At 34.7% G+C, this 23,727-nt stretch overlaps 2 protein-coding genes across 5 annotated transcripts in view; one reads left to right on the forward strand and one right to left on the reverse strand.

The window, feature by feature from the left end:
- Positions 1-23,727, forward strand: part of LOC149554804 (phosphoadenosine phosphosulfate (PAPS) reductase family protein) — a 161,713-nt gene that overhangs the window by 34,626 nt on the left and 103,360 nt on the right. For all 4 annotated transcript variants that reach the window (XR_016364419.1, XM_089828807.1, XM_089828808.1 and 1 more), the window contains exons 2-8: positions 5,361-5,406; positions 5,514-5,680; positions 5,794-5,911; positions 6,082-6,164; positions 6,288-6,347; positions 6,552-6,809; positions 16,059-16,155. Coding sequence is in view for 3 of the 4 variants with exons in the window: in XM_089828807.1 (XP_089684933.1) it covers positions 5,361-5,406; positions 5,514-5,680; positions 5,794-5,911; positions 6,082-6,164; positions 6,288-6,347; positions 6,552-6,809; positions 16,059-16,155 (829 nt within the window). In the remaining variant the exon portion in view is untranslated. The remainder of the gene's footprint in view (positions 1-5,360; positions 5,407-5,513; positions 5,681-5,793; positions 5,912-6,081; positions 6,165-6,287; positions 6,348-6,551; positions 6,810-16,058; positions 16,156-23,727) is intronic.
- Positions 1-23,727, reverse strand: part of LOC149554805 (uncharacterized) — a 171,691-nt gene that overhangs the window by 33,472 nt on the left and 114,492 nt on the right. The gene's annotated exons all lie outside the window — the stretch shown is intronic.

Raw genomic sequence — 23,727 nt, forward strand, 5'->3', positions numbered from 1 at the left:
TATAGGAATTGAATACTTGATACGAAATATCAAACACTCATCCCTCTCTTGAAAAGTAAATACTCATGAAGACATGAGAAAAACTCCAATGTTCTTTACACCTGTGGATACTAACTCAGTTATATTAATGTGATTTGCTAGTTAATCATGTAGGCAGCTTTACATTATCCATTCGAAGATGACTTGGACTTTTGCTATGATGGTGATGAATCTAGCTTTGCAATGTATATTAGCACCAAATATTGTTGATGGCGATGATGGAGGGTATGTCTGCCAATGATGCTTCTCCTTTTCTAACTTTCTTCTTAAATGAACTCCAACTACTCAACTACTTGCTAGTTTACCTCTACTCCTATGAATGGAAATATTAGCAAATGGATGGGGATCAAATTTGATGAAAGCTTACCAACGACTCTACCTCCATAGATGCAATGATTCAAGGGAAAAAGACTAAATTACCACGCAAGGCTTCTTAACCAGCTGCTAGGATGCTAATCGCCTAGTTTATAGATCCCTATCAAAATCCACTAATATCACCATGCAATTGTCCATCTGCTCTTACTCTCAACAACTTTCTTGAAATAAAATCTACTTTAACAACTTCAATGAAATTTAACTCTAACTATTGGAAGTAGAAACCATGCAATAACACTAAGTGTTCTTAATCACCGTACAAGTCACAACAATGATAAGAGAAGCAATTTTGGTATTATCTTAAGCAACAATTTTCTTCAACCCTTTACAAATGAGAGCAAATAGCCTTATATAGGGCCCAAAATCACAACCAACGGTAGAGATTAAGAGGCAAAATCAACGATCTAGATCAAATCCTATAAACATTAATTAGGGTTGCCACTCCATTGGCCAATGAGAAGACGCCACCTCATCAATGGACCAATGAAAAAAAGGAAAAGTGGCAACCAATGAGAAGGCACCAAAATGGCAGCCACTCAGAATCAGACAACTATCCTACCCAAAAGAAAGGAGAAATTGTAGCTACCTTTACAATTATGGTACCATTCTGTAAAATCATTAATCCAATTATGCCACCTTACAATTACGTACCTATAAACTTAATTAAGAAAATAAGATAATATAAATAATATTAATTATTTAAATAAACTCTTCATCTTCTTTTCTTTTTAATTTTTTTCCCTCTTCTTTATTTCTTTCTAGCTGGTTGAATAAAAGAATTCGAATATGATCTTGAAACGGATGGAAGCCAAAAGGTCTGGCTCGTATCTTTCTATGAAACCATCAAGCATAACCTGGTAGGATATTTTTCCTAGCCTTGGCATCCTTTACTGTTCTGAGTCGTGCAAGCCATATCACGTCCGAAAAACCTTCAACCAACTTACAAAACCCAGTGTGGAGGATACAACAAGTTTTTACGGAGTATACGGCTGAGTTTATAGCTGCGGATTGGAGAACTAATTCCAGAATCTGAGTCACCATATCACAGGGCCAAGTCATGTAAGATATCTTTTGTATTCTAAGAAAAATGTTTTCACTTCTCTTTCTCATTGATAATGAATATGCAAACATCCTTGTAAGGCGACCATATGGCAAATATTTTGTATCATCGAACTGTTCATAGAGCCAAACGTAAATCCATTTTGTCTCTATTTCTTTTTATGATATAAGTCCCAGAAGAAGTTGTCCATAGTTGTTTTCTCAAATTTATTATATCCTGTTGAAGATTAGTCGATTAACTTAGCCATGAATTTTATTCAAATCAGCTAAACTGCATGATATCCAAATAGACAACTTCTTGAATTCCTTTTTCTTAAAAGACTATCTTCTTGGATAGCACATATTATGCAACTTGAAATCATGTTTAAATCAGAGATTATAAATCAGAGTACCAAGGAATTCACTAGGCTGAGAGCTAGAATATGGTGAAGAAGGTACAGGACATATCAGTAAAGATAAGTTGATAGCACCAAGGAAATCACCGGCTGGATGGCCTGAATATGGTGATGAGGTGTAGATGAATCTGTAAAGGAAAATACAAAAAGGATATCAGCAAACTATATATAAATAATAAAATAATGCATTAGCTCATGCAAGTTCTACTTCTGAAATAGTTGTCAAGCTGAGTGGTGGAGACTGGGTTATAAACCCACATTTGAAATCCTTGGCCAGGTGGAATTAGGCAGACTTGCCAGAACAATTGATCTTTTTCTTGTCCAGAAGCTTGAGTTATTCTGTCAGATAACTGTTGGGACCTCAACCACCTGGCTACTTTGATGGCTGGATCAATGAACATCCCAAGCCCGACCTCGGGGTAGGGTGGGCCGTTCTATTAAAGTAGAACCTGTGGGGATAAGTAAAAAGTTTTGCAGTTGGGAGGTTAAGCCTATGTTAATGCTTCAACTCTCACCAAAGCGAGAGCTTGGACAATCTATTAAGGAAGCTTCACACATAATCTGAATGCTCTTTAACAAACTTGTAAGTTTAGCATTTCTTTTCAAGTTTATTGGTCATTTACTTTAAAGATAGATATTTTAAGATTAGAACGTAGTTATCTCGACAATTGGTTGAATAATAGAATTAGTTAAGTATTTATTTTTCATTTGAACAAGTAATTTATCAGTTATTGTTATCAATGTAATTCTTGATAGATTAGAATTGTAATTTAGATTTATTTCCAATTTAAACCGTTATTGGAAAACTTTGTCATGTGAATAAGAAATAGAAATTGGTTAATTAAATAATGAAATTTAGTTAGTAAGAAACCGGCTGTTACACTGGCAGATATCGTTCTAACCATCGAAAAAATGTTGTTTTTGAAACCTGCTTGGCCTAACAATAAAATATCATGTTCTGAAAAATCAAGTTTCGCACTAGGTGAAAACAAACCAAATCAAATCCCTCCTGTCTCGAAGGTATCCAAGGTGTAAAATTTTCAAATCAGAAACCCCTGGGCAACTCCAAATTTGCTAGGGCAATCAAAAAAAGGGGGGTCCCCAAAATTTTTGGGGTGATGGTGTGAAAACCTCACAACACACTCCTCTTCTAGGTTCTAGATTCTCTCTCTGTTCAATATGGAAACTTTCTCTTTTTGTTTCTTTCTTTAGAATATTTCCACCTCTCTCTCTTTGTGTGTTCGTTATAGAAATGTTCTTGTGTATACTTGTATGTATAGATCATTTATGATCTTCGTTTAATAACCCATTCATTATTTTGCATTTAACAATTGTTATAAATTGTGACAGATTTTTATCCTCTTGATCTAAGATGTCATTCATAAACAACAAAAAGGAAAAAGATTTATTATGGAATTTACAGATATTATTTTGTTTTATAATTCACGTACTACTTGATCTTCATCGCCCTCTTCACCATCCAATTAGATACTCATTATATATATGTCTTATCTTATGACTGCTTCCTTGGAAGTTCTATAGTAATGTTAATTTGGAAGCAATCTTAGCTGTCACCTTGACCACATAATCACTTACATGAAAGTTGTAATAATTTTAATTTGTTTATTCTGTGACATAAAACTTCCAATTGATTATCTTCAATGTTCCTACCCTTAATTACAAACCAAAGTATCTTAGTGTCAGTTTCCACGATTTTAGTCTGTTTCATGATTCATCAGCTCTCGATCTTCATCATTGTCTTCAGTTTCACCGTTAGATTAAACACTTATCATAGATAAGTCTATGTTTTGATTGCCTCCTTGGGAGTCCAGTAATGTTAATTTGGAAGCACTCTCAGGCACCACCTTGGCCAAGTAATCAACTCCGTTGAAGTCTTTATGATTTTATTTCTTTAATGTTTAACTTGATGCTTCCAATGAATTAAATTCAATGTACCTATAGCTATTATTATAAACTATAGGATCTTATATTTACATTTCCGTTATATTCAATGCCCCTAGCATTTAGTTAATGTCTCAAATCAAGGCTTTCTTCTCAGCCACTCATTCTTGTTGCTCTTTTGAAAATAACATTTTGCTCTCATAAGCACTTTGGATAGCAGTAATGATGTTGAATCCAGATGTCCATGCAATAAGCTATGGCAATATCTCAAATACAACCTTCCTGAGAATTTTCTCTGTTCAATGTGATTTAATCACTTGAAATTGTGAAGACTTGAGGCCCTTGTGTTGGTATTCCCATGCTTCCGCTGACAGAGTGAACCGTGTGTTTTATCTTATATCAATAATGTTTACTGTCTCTGCCATTTGACACCCACGATCTCCTCTATTCCACCAAAACTTGAAAGGGTTGGCATTAATTTGCCCTAGCAAAGATTTTGTTGACTGCTTTCTGAAAATTTTCCATTCTGGCTTTTTTGAGATCTCCTGCTTAACACCTTTACTGTCTGAAATGATGTTTGATTACATTTTAAATGAGAACATGAGATTCTAATGTTTATCTTGACATGCTTTATTATCCCTAACCATACACGTGATAGCCATTTTTTAGGCTTCATCAGAATTGTGCTAAGCCATCAAATGGAATTGCTCCAGTGATACTGGAAGCCACACCACACAACAGATCAATGAATAGAAACATTGAATGATGCAGAAGACCAAGATATTGATCTATGCATCTTTGAGGAAGCAACCAACCAAGAACACAGCAGAAATAGAAGCTGACGGAGCAACTTCCCTAGTATATTCAAGTAGGATATATTTCAAGACAATCCTCAAATTGCCTGTTAACCCTATGAAGTATGAACAACTTTTACTTATTTAGACCTCTCCAAGGTAAGTCCACATTATACTCTTATTGGGTGGACTCTAGCCCTATCCAAATAACTGAAAATAGTGTGCACCTGATCTATAACCATACTCATGCACAATGAAGCTGATAACCTGAACAAGATGTAAGGTCTTAACAATCTATCTTTTGCACAGTTTTTCACCCGGAGTTTCCTTTTTATTTGAACAGTTGGCAGTGGGCTTGATATTGGTGTCATTAATGGGGAAGAATCATAAGCTGTTTGTTGCTCCTGGTCAAAACATATTAATTTTTGGACTCTTCTCTGCAGTATTAGCAATGAATTTTTGTGTCTATTTTTACATATTTGTTAACAAGGTGGCTTGTATTTATATACCAATTTTCTTTACTGCTGTCAGGCCTGGTATCCATGGGACATTGTGTTTTTATGTCATGGACTGACTGCCTACGAGCATATTGTTATTTTACTGATGGTTCAGATTTTATTGTTGAAGTTTACATTTGAACTCTAAACCCTGATAGTTTTGCTGTCAAATTACCATAGTGTTGTGCCTATGTTTTAGCTCTGAAGCTCGGGAGTTTTTCTGAAGGATTATCTTAAATAGTGTTGTATGTGCACAGTTTCATTAGATACAATTTAACACTGACTGCTTTTAACTACAGGTTTGATGAAGTTGCCTTTAGTTTTAATGGTGGGAAAGACTCAACGGTAAAGGCCATTCCTTACTAGTGAAGCCTATTTGTTTCACAGCAAGAAAGATCATTTAGTGGTGGATAACAAAATTAAAGTCTTTTTTTGTTATTGGGATTCTGCAGGTTTTGCTGCATCTTCTGCGGGCAGGCTATGCCTCTGTGGAAGCAATGGGAGTAAGAGACACTGATCATGTACAGTCTAAACCAAATCGTGCAATAAGGACAATCTATTTTGAGAGTCCTGGGGCATTTCCAGAAATTAATGCATTCACATACAAGACTGCGGAAACGTGAGCCATTATATTTTTAAGAAGTTATATAATCCTCATAAGATGGAATTTTTTTTATTGTTGTTCTTTCAACACAAGATCGCTGTTTTCTCATTAGAGACTTTTTGGGTCAGCTATAACCTGCAGATGGAAATAATTCGGCTTGATTTTAAGTCAGGTCTAGAGGCATTGCTAAAACGAAATCCTGTCAAAGCAATCTTCCTTGGTACACGTATTGGCGACCCTAATGCGGTATACTGGCACAGGCGAGGCGATGAAATTTTATAGAAAAAGAGTTTTCACTTTCGTCTCTATTGTTATTGAGCTCGCAGTGATGCATTTCATTGCTTTGTTTGTATCTTAGTTTCATCTCAGAGTGCCTAAGTTCTTATGATTTTCATCCCTTGCTGTGGTGTTTGTAGGTTGGACAAGAACAGTTTTCCCCAAGCTCTGCAGGATGGCCACCTTTCATGAGAGTGAATCCAATTTTGGATTGGTCATACAGGTCTATCTTTGAAAATGTCTATTCACATCATGTCATTTTTATATATAAATTCTGCCTTTTTAACATTGAAGTTCAATATCTTAATATTTGTCATTGGTGGAACTTGTTTGCTATTCCTTACAGAGATGTATGGGCCTTCCTTCTTACTTGCAAGGTCCCATATTGCAAGCTTTATGATCAAGGGTAATGCATATTACTAATATCTGTTTAGACATAGATTTTAATGACAGTCTGTGTTGTCAATTATCAGTCGGATATAGCTTGCAATCTTTTCGCATTGCAGTCACAATCAGTATTTTCCTTTTTCTACATTTCATAAATATACTAGTAACTGCGGTATATAACAAACATTCAATCATTTGTATCGCATTTACATGTTCTCTTCAGTTATACCTCGATTGGGAGTGTTCATGACACAGTACCAAATGGATTGTTGTGCATTGAGAACTCATCTGGACTTAAGGAAAAATTTAGACCTGCATATTTATTGGCTGATGGAAGGTTGGAAAGAGCGGGAAGGATGAAAAAGTCATCCTTTAGAGTTCGTGATACTAAGGTGGCTTTAAGCAATGGAAGGAATGATACTTTGACTTCAGATAATAGCACATTAGTGGCATCAATAATCGGCGTAGGGGATGAGATCCTGTGAGTTATTTTATCCAAGCCAGCTAAAACTTCAATTTTCATTCAGAAGTCTTTCTATTTGTGTTATAATGACTTATATTTTCTAGATCAGATTTTTATATCAGTAATCGTAAATTTCCTGCTTGGACCAAGTAATTTGATATTATGTTTGGTTTGTTGGGCTTTGTTTATCAAACTGATGTAGTTGTGTGATGAAAAAATGTTCAAATTTTGCTGATGCTTGTCTTTTCTTAGGCTCAATCATTGTTGTGTATATTCAAGTGAGAAATTTGTTTTTGGCTCAATCATTGTTGTGTATATTCAAGTGGGAAATTTATTAGTAATTCATTTTCAGGCCTTGAATACTGAATTTTTGGTTGACAAGTTAAGTAAAAAAGAGAAGTGGCAAAATAAAAAGATAATGGTTATGTTCTATTTTACATAATATTAGTAAAATAGCAATAATATACATATGATCCAAGCCAAAGAGGACACAACTCATGTGAGACAAGGAAGAGATAGTTGTAAGAAGATATCTTGCGACAAGTGTAAATGGATCCTTTTGAGGGATTTAAAAGAGGAAGAGATTTTTGCTCAAAGTTATCTACCTCCAAGAGGAGATCTTAAAAAAAAAAAATCATTGACCAAAAGAGCCAAGGTGAGGCTAGAGCAGAGATGGAAGAATGTGAAGTTGATTATATAATTAACAAATTTCTTGGGAACTTAAATGCAGTAGAGAGTGATGTTGTATGTGCAAAGAGAAAAGAATCCACCATGTGCATTGGTGGGATGGCTGGGAAGCTAAGCCGGAAGCTGAAGCTGAAGAAGATTTTAAAGCTGTTAAATTTGAGCTTAATGCCATTTTTGAGCACATGGGTGATGGTGATGCGCAACATAAGAAAGTTGTTATGAAAGAATTGCAAAGAGAGCAAAGAACAAGACTGGTGAGTCTGTAAAACACTTGCTGTTGGCCTTTTATGGCATGACCTCTCTTATTTCTAGCTTTAGACTAGATGATCCAAATAGTTTTGCATTCTAAGTGCATAAGATGTTGCAGTTGGAAAACTGTACGTCCCTGGAGAACGAAAGTTTGGGACAAATGAGAAGTTTGTTTTAGAAAAAGATAAAGAGGTGAACAAGAAGTTCGCTGCAGAGAGATAAAAGAGAAAATGAGAAGTTTGTTGTGGAAAATGATGAAAGAACTGATGGAAAGTCTGCTGTGAAAGAAGCTGAAGGGACAACCATTGAAGGGGATACAAGTAATATGCAATGCGTTGAAGATTTAATCTCTTGCAATGGACCAAAGTGCTTGTTTGGAGAGGGCCACGATGAAAATTATGGGGATATGAGATTTACTAATTGCCCTGTTCAAAAATTGGGATTGAGACATGGTATTGACGTCACCAGTGTCCATCCAATTTGAATGTTGCAAGTTCACATGATTTGACTTTTGAAGAAAATCGGTAAGTCCAATCTATGTTTGGTGTTCAAAAATTGGCTGAGATTCTTCTATGTACCTTGGTGAACAAGGACTTTTCCAGTCGGTGGTCAATTACATGCTAAGACAAGATAACAGTGGGCAATTCCCATGCTGTCCTATACAATATGAAGTCTATGCCATAGTACTGCAACATGTTGAGAGAGTAGGAGGCTCATATCCTACATGGGCACACTCAGGTGGAACTCTTCATACACAAGTTAGAATTATGAACAGTTTAAGTTGCTCCTCCAACAAAGTCGCCCCTTTAACAAAGTCAAAGCTGATAGTGAAGGCCCATGAATCTGCCACTAATGTAAAAATAGAGGTGAAGGCAGAGCCGATGGTGACAATTATGGAAGAAAAGGAGACTGAAGCTATCAAAGAGGGAACAAATTCAACTGCTGGTGGAGATGACTTAAAGGAAGAATGTGTCAATGACAAGGAATTGGATATAGAGGACACAGATGTTACACCACAAGAAGTACAGGAAAATGCAAGTAGTGCTGGAGAGAATAAGGTCACTAAGGGAAGAGAGGAATATAGAGAAGAAATGCTGGTTGATAAAGGAGAAGAAGAGCACTCAAAGCATGATGCAATCCCAACAACTATGAAGGAGCAGAGGAAACAAAAAGAGTTTAAAGTTCTTGTTGGTGGCCTTGACAAGGAGGCTAATGAAGAGGACTTGAAGAACATGTTTGGTGAAGTGGTTGAAATTATTGAGATTAGATTGGCCAAGAATCCTCATACACAAAAAACAAGGTCTTTGCATTCATTTGTCTTGCAGCGCTTAAGAATCCACAGGTAAAGGGGAAGAGATGTGGAGTGACAACAAGCCATGATAATGAGACTATTTATGTATGCAACATTAGCAGGGCTTGGACAAAGGTTGCATTTGCCAAGTCTGGTATTGAGCGGCATGAAGAAATTATGCCCAGGTTAGGTCTGTTTTTATTGAATGCTTGCCAGCTGCTTGGAATGAGGAGCATGTGAAGGAGAAGTTTAAAAATTATGGTGAAATTGAGAATGTCCAATTGGTACGTAATATGCCATCTGCCAAACACAAAGATTTTGGGTTTGTAAATTATACAACTCGTAAAGCAGCACTGGCATGTATTGAAGGTGTCTTTATGGGAGATCTGTGTTCCTTCTGTAGTGAGAAACATAAGTTCTTAAGTTTTATTATTTGTGATAGAACTTGGCAAAGACTTGTTCGCAGTGTGCAGGAACAAAGTTTAGCACTGTTGAGATATTTTTTAAAAATATGACTCTACATTAAGGATGTGGAAGGGCTTCCATAGATGGAGGGCTGTCCTCTATTACAAGAATTCAAATTGAGTTAGAGTTTTGAGGATGCAGCAATGGATTCTACGTTGAGTTTATTGGAAGATGGTGAGCAGTTGCTTTAGAATAGTGAGATAAGTATTCTCTTAAGTAAATTTTTATATATTCTTTGTAGTTAATTTCTTATCATTATCCTTGTAAATACTAGAAGAGTCATTTGCCTTGTTATGCTCTTGTTCTTTACTTTGGTCCTAGAGGATGTTCTTGAAGCAAGAGAAGAATGGTGCATGATGAATGTTGCTGAGGCGTTTTTGCGGGTGATAACATTTGGGATAATGAAACAAAGTCAAGGGGCTCATCCCATGAGAGGGGGCAGACTACGATTGGATTTTGTTCAAATATGAAGATGTTCATATAAGTATTTGGTCTAGGACTTGATCTTATGATGGTAGCTCCTCAGTGGTCTTGAATCTAGCACCTTCAGCTACATATTAATGATGTCAGATAATAAAAAACTCTTGGAGCAATATATCTTTGATGGTTAGGATTATGATTATCCTTCTATAACAAGAGGGATCTTGATATTTCATTAGAGGAAACCTTGGACTAAGAAGTCAAGAGGTTGATGCATGTACTGGGAGCTTTATATGAAAGCCACATCAATAGGAACTTTTGGTGTTGCAAAGCTTGGAGATAAATCCATAGTTTATTACTTTAACTCATGCTACCATGGAATCAAACAAGTGCATTTGTGTACGAGAAGCCACTCCTACAAATAATGTTGTGATCCAAATTTTAACATGGTGTAAATTATCATGTACCAAATAATGAGTCTCTTGGAGCAAGACATTTTCATGATTAAGACCATGTACGCTTCCGTAATAGAGGGAGCTACTAGAGGATCTATCAAATTGATCTTTGAGGAATTTGATCATAGTGATTTAGAGGGAGCAGTCCATGGAGAGATGGTTTTTGTAGTATTTATGCAAGTTACATTATCACTGAAGAATGGACAACTGATATTCTCATCGAGCCTCCTACCTGGAGTTATGGTTAACAAAGCCCTTACTGAGAAGGAGTCTCAACATCATTGATTACTTGAGATGTACTTTAATGGATCCTTCTCTGTGAGAGAGAAGGTTTAGGTGAAAGCCCTTGTTATACCCTCTGAGAATATTCATGGTGGATTCACGCTTTGATATGTTTCATGGTGGATATCATATGAGTTGCTACATGATTCTGTAGAAATATCATGAAAGGTGGCGATCTTAACAATAGTTTAACCTGCTCTCATGATGGATATCATATGGTTGATGTCTATGGAGATCATGATAGTACATATCTCATAGATAATTTTGAAGTTATTGTACTAAGATATGGCATGGTATATACTATGAGACTTAGTATTGGAGACACCATTTGTAGATGTTTTCCTTGGTAGGCATGATAAGACTTGATGCCAGTGCACATACCAAAGAAAATATAAGTATGATGAATATCATACAGTTGATATTCCTAGTTGAATCATACTTGATTATACCGTAAGTTAGCATATAAATTATGTTGTTTTCTTTAATTCAAAATATCACATTGAAATGATATTTCTCCCTCATTACTCGAGGCTAGAAAGTGCTACTCTTACAAACAATCCTCCCTAGCTAGGAGGGAGTGTTAATATTGTAGCTTCAGTCAGATTAGTTTGGTCAAGAGATTAAATTGTTCTTAGTAATTATGTTTTTCAATTAAACATTATTACCACTAATTAATAATTATTAGATGAGTCATACGTGTGTGTATATACATATATGTATATGTTCATATTGTGTAATGTTATTGACATCTAATAATTATTAATCACTGTTATTGATCAACACTATATTATTAACACTTAGGCTATGTAGAGACATGACGCTACACGGGACATGTCTCTTCTACCCTTATATATATACATTCAGATCTGCACTTGGAAAACGCATATATTATAATGATGCTATTACATTTGCAACAATCCTTCGTCAACAGATATCACAAATGACCTATACCATTGTGTAAAGCATGAAATTTTACCCCAAAACAAAAGCAAATTTCTCAAAGAAAAGAGTCCCAAGATTGTGAAAGCACTGTCTGAAAATTGTCTATATAATTTTTTTTTGTGAATCGCCACTGCTGCTGTACCTCCAAAATTCAAGTGGCTTTAGATTGGCCTTAGATGTTTGATTTCGATGAATAAAAAAATGATTTAGTGGACCTTATCAATGTGATCCTAACCTCTGATTTGCATTAGTAAGTTCCAATTTTTACCTGCAACAAAATTCTCTTTAAATAGGCTATACAAAAACAAAGTTCTCAATGTTATTATAAGATTTTGACTATGTCAAAGCCTTGAATAGATAGATAACATGATGAACATGGTGCCAACAAATTGTTGATCTTGGAAGAAAGAAGGAATATTTACATTAATTTTGGAGGCAAAATAGGCTATTAAAGCAAATACCACTATTTTTTTGCTTGGATAGTAACTTTCTTAACTTTTATAAGTTAGTAGGTTGGTCGCAAAAAATGGCAAGCTTTTACAAATATCAAGGTGTGTATTTTCTAGGAGGCATCAATCACCTCCAAATCTACACTGCTTACATACTTAGAGATGATGTTTCATTATACAAAATATTGACCCTGGTGTTGTGAAGGAGTTGATAGCACAACTAGAATCCTTTCAAGAAAACAACAACAACAAATAGTTCATCATCCTCTTTGCTAATGCAAGGATGTCAAGGTTATTGAGGTTCTACTAGCATTGAGCCTAGACTTCATAATTTAGGTTGTTGGGTTGTGCAATCCTAGTTCCCCATCATCATTAAAAACTGTGGGGTAGAACAACAATAAAAATGCAATGAGTCCAATTGGTGAGTTTTAGTATTTGTAACATTTCCTTCAATGCAACGTAACATTTTGATAAGTTAGAGATATTGTGGAGAGATACAACCATCTAATGCTTTTGAAACAAATTCTTAGTATACACAATACTTGTGTTTAATCAAGGAAATAATTAATATGAGAGGTACTAGCCTGATTTGCTTTGGTGACTTGAGAAAGATACGATTTCCAAGAGCAGTACTCCAAGATTGGAAAGCAAATGAAATGCCTCAAGGACCCCCGCCAATAATCGACGACTCAAGGCTATATTGTTGTTGAATTCTTTCCAAATTTAGTAATTGCTCTGTCTGAGCTAGCTATATGAGCCCTTGATTGTTATTAAAGCATAGAGCTATGCAAGGTCTACTTTCCCCTTTTCCTTCTTGTGTAAAAGAGAAGATCCCTGCATCCAACATAAATTCCTTCCCTTGATAATCAAGAGTCAAGCATTATGCAAAAAGCAATTCGTCCTCCAAAGTCCAATACTAGGTTTAATAAAATGTCTACATAATTGAAGAAGAAATCAAGAATGAAGAGGAACCTCCCCTATTGGTTCTCCATAGTCGAAAAGTGAAGTCAAGTTCTCCAAATCCAAAAAGAAGTCTCTTCAAATTGTCCACATTTCCAATCTTTACCTGAGGAGCATTGGAGCTCCCTAGATGTTACAGGACAAGGTGACAGCGATGTTTCACCATCTTCTAACAGATTAGGAATTTCAGCTATAATAAATATAGTTAAGATATCCCTACGATTAACTGATTTTAAATTATATGGAAGAGAGCTGCACTAATGATACATGGTGGTAGGTGATTATATTTATATATTACTTACTCATAAAATATGTTACATGAGAATGAGAGAGAGAGAGAGAGAGAGAGAGAGAGAGAGAGAGAGAGAGAGAGAGAGAGAGATTATTTATATATACTCGAACAAATGTGAATAAAGAGTTTACCATGGTTGTTCTTTTAAATTGATAGGAAAGGATCTGTTGCACTTAAATTAATCTAAGAATCAATTTTTTAATATTAAACACATGATGAAAAAAGACAACCTACTTGATGGTACCAAGGCAACAACCCAACCCAAGACATGATGACTAGACATTCAGTTATGGTTGTTGGTCAGATGGTATTTTGAGCTTCACTACACGTCCACATCCTCTCACTCCAATGATACTCTTTGATGTGTGGGATTGATCTTCTTGTGCTTCCATTGACAAGGAAGGATCAATTATCTTCATTATCATAATTTTATATGCAATAAATTGTTGGTATATCTAACTATTGTTGTGTATTAGTGTCAAACACTTAGTCATTTACTAGGCAGAGTCAGACAATCATCACTACGACCAAGCTACTCTATATAGGCCGAGTCATGTATATAAACTTGTATGTATCGAGCTCTATAGGAGCTGAGCAAGTATATGGTCACCAAGTTTTTTTTTAAACACTTACTGAGTAGGTCAAGCATATAAGTGTTGAGTTACATAGTAAGTGCTGAGCATAGCGCAGACCGAACATCAGCAACAATGCCGAGTATCAGAGAATAATAAGTGCCGAGCAATGCAGAGTTTACATTAAAGTTAGGAATGATACAAACTTTGAGGTAAAGCATTTTCAAGCCGACATGGAAGGAACATTTGATTTGTAGAGGTTGTTACAGAGAGTTTTACACGTTTATGATGTGGATCACAGATCCCTATGTTTTGTGATCAACAATTTAGATGGAGAGGCATAATATGGAAGCATCTAGAAAACTCTTTTCAAAACTCTTTAAATAGAGAAGATCTTAACCTAGATCAGTCAAGTGTGTGTGAGAAAAGAGCGAAGAAATGAAGGAGTAATATGCAAATGAAGAAGTGAAGGATTAAGATCAGATTAGAAGTTAGTGGAAGTGTTGTGTTATTTCTTAGTAGAGCAAGTGACCTAAACAATGCAGTGAAGGGAAAGAAAGATTTTATCAAATCAGAAGAGAGGATCAGTTTGCAAAGAGGAGACTCAAAATCAACTTATAGAGAAAACCGAGAGTCAGGTACTGAATTAGTTTTAATCAACTTAAATCAGGGTAAATCTCTTTATAGAGTGGTCTTAATAGATCTTTGTAAATCTCCCAATAGAGTACTTACTTTATTGTAAGTGTTAAATCCTCTAACAAGGTGAGATCTAATAGTCTCAAAAGCTTTTAACAGGGCAGATCCCGCACAGGGTACATCATATATTGTGATCAAACATTGTAACCTTAATAGGTTAACTTTATCATTGCAGTAGTGAAAATTTGTGGGTATCATCCTCACCCCAGTTTTACTTTCACCTTGGAGGGTTTTTGGGTAACAAATATTGTGTTATGTGTTTATTCTCATGCATGTGATAGATTAGATTTACGTATTACAACATGTTTACTTTTACAAGTTTTACATGCATAAGACAACAGGTGAATGTGTGAATGAATTGCTGAAAAGTAAAAGTGTTTAAGATTCTGATTCACCCCACCCTCTTCGTATCTTGTTATCCTGTTTATACTTCCATCAATCAACATAAACCATTTGTAAAATTGCAAAACATTGTCTGTTTGTGAATAAAATACCATGATAACATTATTGACTAAATATTTCACATAAATAAAAACATGATCATATTAATTACAATCCCTTAATCAAACAAACAAAATCCACTTAAATAGCTTCACACTTACATGAAATAGTTATAACAGTCTTAAAAAAAGGTTCTTAAGGAAAGGCTGCATATGTATGTATGTATAATATGCATATGTATGTATGCACATGTATTTGTATATGTATATTTATCTATTAATATTGCAAACATAGCTTTAACTTGAGCTAGCTAGCCTAGTTCTGGTGCAAAACAATTTTTTACAGAAATTGAAATCAAGCAAATAAAATATCAATATTTCATATATAGTGGTCTTTTAGTATAAACAATGAATAATTAAATTTATTCTATAACAATTTGGAATCAACACCAGCATTGGCTTGATATAATATGCATGTGTGAGACCATTCATGCAATGATTGTTAACACTGAGGTATTTGATGTACCTTTTTATTTTGTCTATATCATCAAATGATCCTTGTGGCTGCAAGGATTTCCTTAATTACAAGCTATATATTCTGTAGCAGGTAGACTCATGAATAGCATAACAGCTGCTCGTGTGCATATAGAGAGAAATTGTGTATGGAGATTTCTCTTGCCACTAACATAACATATTCTTTCCGATATCAGAAAGAGACAATAAACGAACTGGAAACAGTAAAACAGACAAAAGATGCCATATTGTTGATCTCAAGTATCAAGTACATCTCTGACTGGAACTGTACAACTACTACAATATATGTGCTCAATTTAAGAAACATGTAATAGAGGCCTTTTTTTATCATTAAAAGTTTTAGACACATAATTCGTGGCATTATATGCTTATGGTTTCATTTTGTGGTTATTCTTCTTTCATATTGTTCATCTTCTATTTGTCTATGCTGAAAATGTTCTATGAATAGAGCTTAGTTAAGACACTATCCATAGCATCCAGTTAGATTGACAAGTTCCAAATTTTTTCCATGATTTCTTGAGCGTTTTCTGCAGGCGAGGTGCTGTAGAGGATCACCTTGGGTCTTCCTTGAGCACAAAGCTCCACTCCATAGGTTGGGCAGTGAATTATCGTGCAGTGGTTCCTAATGATGTAAGTAATATACTAGCCCTTTCTGAAAGAATGATAGATGCATTTCAAAATTTTGAGAAAACAATAAGGCAGGATAATTGCTTTGTTTGTTTTTCTTGTCATCTTCAAACTTGCATTAAACCAGGTGGGCATCAACCTCCTCCTTTCCTCAACAAGAAAATACCAGTGTTGCCTTGTGGCATGATTATATTGGTTTCTTTTTCATTCTGTCTAATTGATGATTTCATTTTAATTTCCGTTGAACTGGACTCATCTCTGTTTCCCTTATGGCACCATGAACTTTCTTGGTTTATGGAAGTTACCTTATCTGGGACCATGTGGTTGTTTTAGCTCCCAGCACTGTGGGTTTTGCTTTAATGTGTAATTGCGCCTTGCTGCGCATATTTTTGATGGTCTGGCTGTATGATTTTATTCTTGGTTTTAAAATAAAAGCTTGCATCGATGTTTTGGCTTTAATCATCTTCCAATGGCTAACTTTTATTGGAGGGGCTATTTTCATCCTAGTTGGCTTTTCACATGTTACGTATTTGGGTGTTATATTCATTGTCTTCCTTCTGTTAAATATATAATGTGCTATACTGATTTGAATTCCATTACTACCTTTTTGCACAAGTATTTATACACCAGGCTTTGATGTGGATGGGAACATTCTATAACTGAGGATTAACACATTTTAGTTTTGAGCTACTTCTTTATCTGTTATTTATGTGCAAGATCATATGGTGCAGTTATTTGATATCAGTAGGAAGACCATAGGAAGTACCAATGTCAAAAATGAACTTTTTTTACTAAATTAATTTTATGCCATTGACTGGTCACATCCTAGAAAATCAAATATCATTTTTTTGTTAGAAGCAATTGAAGCATATGTACATTGTTCTTTAAAAATATAATAGAGGAAAAGGCAACATGTTTGGAAATTAATTTTAAGATGTAGCAATCAGTAGCAGTTTGCATGTACCTTCTTAGATTGTGAGGAGACTTATATTCGATGGAAGTGATTTCGAGCAGGAGTTGGGCAGCAAAGGGCCATGGACCCACGATCATTAATCCTACTATAACAATATGCGTACTCTCATTTATAGAAAAGCAAACTTGCACGGATACGGATACAGATACAAATACAGAAACGGTATTGGGTACAGATACGGCCATTTATTTAGACACCCAATATGGATACGGCTGGACACAACATTAATAAATAATACATATACATATATTTAACATAGTTTTCTGAGTTATTGTAGGAGATTTTCATTACTTCAAAAGTAATAGTGACACATAAATGCTACATAAATATTTAGAAGTTAATTTAATGCTTTACAATTTGTAAACACAGTAGAGTTGCATTAGAAGATAACCCAAAAACGGGTTGCTGAAATAGAAAAAACATTTTATTTGTCTTTCTCATCCAGTGGAGGCTTTTTTCAATAGTATTTAAAAAAAAAAATTGCTTTAATATATAATTTTTTAACATTAAAGGGAAGATCTACATCAAATCTTTAAAAAAAAGCAAATCTCATAGTATTTGGTACGGTTGGAAAATCAAGTTTATTAGGTAGACATGGGTACAATATTCGACATGTATCTGAGCAGTATTGGATATGTTTCCAAATTGGATACGGGGATACGCGTGCCCAAGGAGGGACATAGGAGTTTCCAACAACTCTGTAGAAAAGGCATGGTTTATTGCTCGAAAGTGGGAAACATTTGGAACATAGTTGGATTAATTGCCGAGTCCTGATTTGTTGTGGAGTTTTTTTAGCCGGGAAAGTTTTTCAGAGAAAAAATAACCACAAAAACTAGCTGATTAATTGGTGAATTTTTCCCAAATACTCACTAGTGGTTTAAAAAAAATCACCCATGTTTTCTGTTCAGCGTTTCAACTAAAAAATGGTAGATTTCTTTTTTATTTTCTAATTTGAAATAGTTGTCCCATTGATACCCCTTGTTTTGACCACTAGGATTTGCACATACAATCTATTTTGAGAATTCATATGCCTCTATAATCATATATGTGCAACTATGTTTACATTGATAGCTTTCATTTTAATCACATTCAAAACCTCTGCTTGTATACTCTCAAGTCTCTCCAATGATAAAATTATACCTGACCTCATATTGTCATCATTATTGTCTACTCCTATCAACTATTCTACCTAAGCGGAACATTTGAAAAGCCACTCATCATTTAGACTTCCTTTATCTTCTAAGTGACATTGAAAGTCTTTTCTTTGTGTAATGCCTTACTTAAATGGTCAACTCTATTTGGGATGCATGTCTAACTACTAATTTCAGTAGGAGGTGAGGTGAAAATGCTGTCAGTTTAATATGAAGCTGCAGACCATCTACAAAATGAAAGGCTTTCTAATCCAAGCGCACAGTTTCTATTAACTCAAGCAACAAATACAATCTTATTTAAAAAAAAGTTAAAACTGAAGTCAACTTTTTTTTACATCATTCCAACTTTTCATTTAACAAGGGCTACTCTCTTTACAGAGAACTAAGTTAATGAGAATACAATTTTGTACACACTTTGCATTTATATATATCTAAAATCAGCATGTTTCTATTATGCTCTCTAAAATTTTCTCATGAAGTCTACTAACATCCTGGACTACATCTTTCTTCTTACTCCACATTCATCTGTTAGGTTTTCCTGATAATCCTCAACATTGAACCTATGCTTATATTTCTTCTCTTTAGCTGTGAGAATCTTTTGTAAGGGATCGTGATGATTTCTAGCCTTGTATACCCCAAGCTGATAGAATTGTAGCTTTATATCAGTTGTAGCTCTATAAGACCTTATTTTTGTGAATGCTTTGTTCGTTTCTTTAAGATTGCTAAAAGTATAAATTAAAAAGCTGGTTTTATAAATTGAAAAGTAATCTACTCCCTAAGTTGAATTTAAGACTCCCTAAGTTGAACTTAAGGGGGGCACTTGGTGTGAATAAGGTCTTGTACGCAATGTTTTTGCTAGTTTTTGTAAGAAACTTATTCACATGACTTAAATGTACTTTAGTTCTAGGTGTGCTTCTAGATTATAGATTAGTTGTGACATGATCTTATCTTATTTTTTTGATACCTAGGCATTTAATATTTGTCTCTTTAGATGTCTCATTGCATATTATTAAGACACGTCACAATCTTGTCTAATCTATCTCTCACCTTGCACTTATAAGTGAGGCCTCTTATGTACTTTTTGATGTCCATTCTTGCATTTCCTAGAATATCTTTAGTATCCTAGGTTCTTGCTATACTTAGCTTGTTATTCTAGAAGCTTATTTAATCGTACTTAAGCTATATTTTTAGTTATCTGGTCTGTTTTTAGACTTTATCTTTGTTTAAACAACTTTTTAACGTTTTTTACTATTCAAGTGTGAATATTGTTAATATAACCAAATCCTATTTTGAAAGTTTCATGGTATCAACGTGGGAGTCAGTTTGGGTGGCCTAGGATTATGAAAAAAATCATTGAAGTTTTTTCCTTGCAATTTTCAGAGTTTTTTTAAAACCCGTTTTTCGTTTCCAAATTTCAAGGGTTTCGGTGTTTTTAATTTTTTGTTTATACATGCTTTTGGTGGCATATCTTGAGATTTTCAGCAATCTGCGTTTGGTTTCTATGTCATGCCTCTATAAAGGATGAAGATTTTTCAGCCCGCATTTATTATTTGTTTGCCTATTTTTTAATAAATGTAGCCAATGTTTTCTTGCAATGCCCCGCTAGGGAAGCCATGAGAAAGTAACCTAACTCTACACTATATTTGATGCACTAATTTTTTTTCTTAAATGTTTAAATGAAAGAACCAAAACTTGGAGTTGGCTTAGAATTGGCAAGGCCTCCTCGACTTGTGAATTGGCTATGAATCGCCCATGAATTGGCTACGAATCGACAAAGTGAAAAAACCCTTGAAATTTAGAGATTTTATTTTAACGCTTTAAAACTTATTTCATGCACCCTTTATTGAATATAACTTAAACACCCTATAACATCATCAAATCGAAGCTAACATACATAACAAAGAACATAGATGATAAATCCATCACATATGTAAAATGGAAATTGTAATTTGTAGCTGAAGTAAATAGAGAACTTAGGATCATATGACATAGACATATAAAATTATAAATGTTGTCCAATCATAAAATATATGTAAGATGAAGATCCATAAAATCAATGACATCAAAGCATAAATGTATGTAAGATGAAGATCCATGAAACATATGTCTATCTGTAAACAAATGAAAAAAACAAGTCTATCTCTCATTTTTCCTCTCCTTTTGGCATACTCAACAAATAGAAGGACTTTCAGGGTTATAAGAAAGAGAAGTGTGAAAACAAATTCATTAAATAAAAAAAAAAAAAAAAGGTTTTAAGTTGCCCAATTGGGCTGCCCGATTTTTCAAGCCGATTGTAACATACGAATTTTCATAACCAATTTTAATCTCGTATTAATCTAATTTAATAAGTAATTGATTCCATTTCACATGACAATGATTTCTACCAATTCATTATAACTGAAAGAATAAACTTTTCAATCTAACTATCTTTTATATTCAGCCGAATTCATGAAAATTAAAAGGAATTGTATATATGCTTTGCTAACAATTTAACCGCTTCTAACATATTCAACTGAAAAATAAGTAACGGCTAATTATATCATCTGAAATGCTTATTCAACATAAAAGTAAATGTTTTAAATTATCTATCTATTCTTCTAAGGGTTAAAAGTAAAAGAGCATATGATATTAACATAGAATCCTTTCATTCGTTGTCCAAGCCTCGGCGAGAGGAGAAGCATTGACATAGGCTTAACCTCCCAACTGCGGACCATTACTTATCCCCACACATCTTAAATTAATAGAACGACCCTCCCTACCTCAGGATCGGGCTTGGGATCTTCATAAGCCTAGCCATCTGAGTAATCAGGTGGGTTGAAAGTCCCAACAGTTATTCTCCAAAATAATTGAAGTGTCTGGACAATCAACAAAGATCACATGTTCGGCACATCTGCCTAATTTCTACCCTGGCCAAGGATTTCAAGTTGGGTCTACAAACCCGATCTCCACCACTTGACAACATTTTAAATAGTGATGTGAATATCAGGATTTAACTCCTGTGGAAATTATCTCCTACTTATCAACATTTTAAATAACTGGAACATGCATGAGCTATTGTAGTTTTAGCTTATTATTTATTTAATCTGATGCCATTCTTATTTGTGTAGACTCTCTACACCTCCTCACCATTTTCAGGCTACCATGCCAATGATTCCTAGGTGCTCACGAGTTTATATCCACTGCATTGCTTTACACCTCTTCACCTATAATGGCATCATTGCCTGGTGAATTCCTCGTTGTTTGGATTTCATGATATCATTTTCATTCCTGAGTGTAATAAATTCTGAGCTGAGATAATTGTTCATGCATGATTGATACACTATCTTGATTAAGTAACATCAATGATATAGATGGCAAAGTCCATATTCGATAATCTATTTAACATCCCCTTGAATTCAGTTAGTGATAATTAGATATCAGTATATGGGACTTTATGTTCAAAGGAATACCCGATTGGTGCAACAACAAGGAAGATTTACATTCATGGTTTGACGGCTTCTGAACTTGGTCTTTATACTCTTCTTGAACCACGACAGATTTGGCACTAAGAGAGACTATAAGAAATAAAGAAGTAAAGCTCGACAATATCTTACGTGACTCCTCTGTTCTGTTCGGATTCTTTGTGGTCGGAAGAAGAGGGCTCCACTCCTTGCTCGGTAACCCACAGGTATGAATGTGAAGGTGATGTGGGAAAAAATGGAATAGTAATGGTTTCAGTTGGATTTAAAATTCAGTCTCTCCACTCTATGTAAACGCAAAGAGCCCGATAGCAGAGAAGGAAGAAAGGTAAAAGATGTGTTGAGACAGGGTCATGAGACTCTATAAAAAGAATTTGTTTGGCTCTTTGGCTGCCATCGATTACAAAGAGACTTTTCAAACGCAAATCAATTCGGATTTTTAAAAGAAGGAAGAAAATAGAGGGAAAGAATAAGAAGTTGAAAAGTTTGATTTTATTATTTAATTATTATTGTTCATTCTTATATACCTTCATGTGTATGTATTGATAAAGTGGCATCATTAGATTATAGCTTATAATTTATTGGTGTCACCTTATTTTTATATACATATGTTCATATTTAAGTGTGAATAATAATGAATTCATTAATAATTTCTTCAAAGGTATGAATTATAGTTTTAATTTTTTTATTGATTATTATATTGTTCCTTTAATAGCTCATGTGGTTCCATAATGCAACATGTTGTCAAACCTAGTATGCTTGCCACAATGGTCTTAGGTCAAACTTGTCGATTTAGATGACTGGACTATTCGATCATCCCCTTCCGATGATCCCGTTTAGCAATGCTTCCCCTCTCTTCAATCTTCCTGCAATCATTCAAACAAACTTTCTCGCCAAGACATTAATTCAAGATATATTAATTGCTAATTCAAAAACCATTGTCGATCATCTAGTGACTGTTAGAGATTTCATCAATGTATAAATAACTAACTCGTTTCCCATGATTAAGAAGAAATAAATTGATACAACGGCTATAATTAACTAACTCACTTCACATGACCAGGAAGAGGTAAATTGATACAACAGCTATAATTAACTCACTTCACATTATCAATAAGGAATAAATTGATACAACAGCTATAATTAACTAACTCACTTCACATGATTAGGAAGAAATAAATTGATGCAACGTCTATAATTAACTAACTCACTTCACATGATAATAGTTTGTTAAACCAATGACTATGATCAAAATAAAAATTTAGGGCAAAAATTTGGGATGTAACATTCCCACCCCCTTAGATTTTTCATCGTCCTCAATGAAAATAATAGCAAATTTAAGTAGTACTGAGTCAGTTATATGGAAAGAAAAGAAATATTCAGTTTTCAATCTTAGAGAAAAGGTAGGGATATTTTTGTTAAATATCATGATAATCCTCCCAGGTGGCATTATCTTCATCATACTGGTCCCACTAGACCTTGCATTGCATTACTTCCCGATTTCGTAAGCGTAGCTTACGTACCTTGAGTATTTTGAGCGGTCTTACCTCTACTACTCTTGGTTCTCGCACTCAGAGTTTCAGTGGGGCCTATCTACTGCTCTGCTTGTCTATTATCCAGGGCTGCATGAATCCTTTGCTGAAAGGCTTGTTGCTACTGTGGCAAAGGTGGTCGCTATGGCTGGCTGATGTTGGGTTTAGTGGGGCACTGTTTCATAAAATGATCTCCTCCACAGTTAAAACATCCTCTTGGTGGTCCCTTCTCATTATTCCGGTTGTTCTTATTTGTGTAATAACTGCTTCTGACATCCCTTGCTCCATTGCCTTTTAATTTAGGTTTGTTATTATTATAGTCCTTAAATTGCTTTTTCTATGGTCCGAAGTCAGCACTATCTGAATTCCAGGTAGTTTTCCTCTTCTTGTCTCAGATGGAATCATCCTTTCTTATCTTGTGTTCTTGTCGGATAGCCTTCTTTAGGGCCTCTTCCATGGTT

Source organism: Cupressus sempervirens, chromosome 5 (genome assembly GCF_028749045.1).
Source record: "Cupressus sempervirens isolate cs-2001-9-10 chromosome 5, ASM2874904v1, whole genome shotgun sequence".
NCBI classification, from domain to species: Eukaryota; Viridiplantae; Streptophyta; class Pinopsida; order Cupressales; family Cupressaceae; genus Cupressus; species Cupressus sempervirens.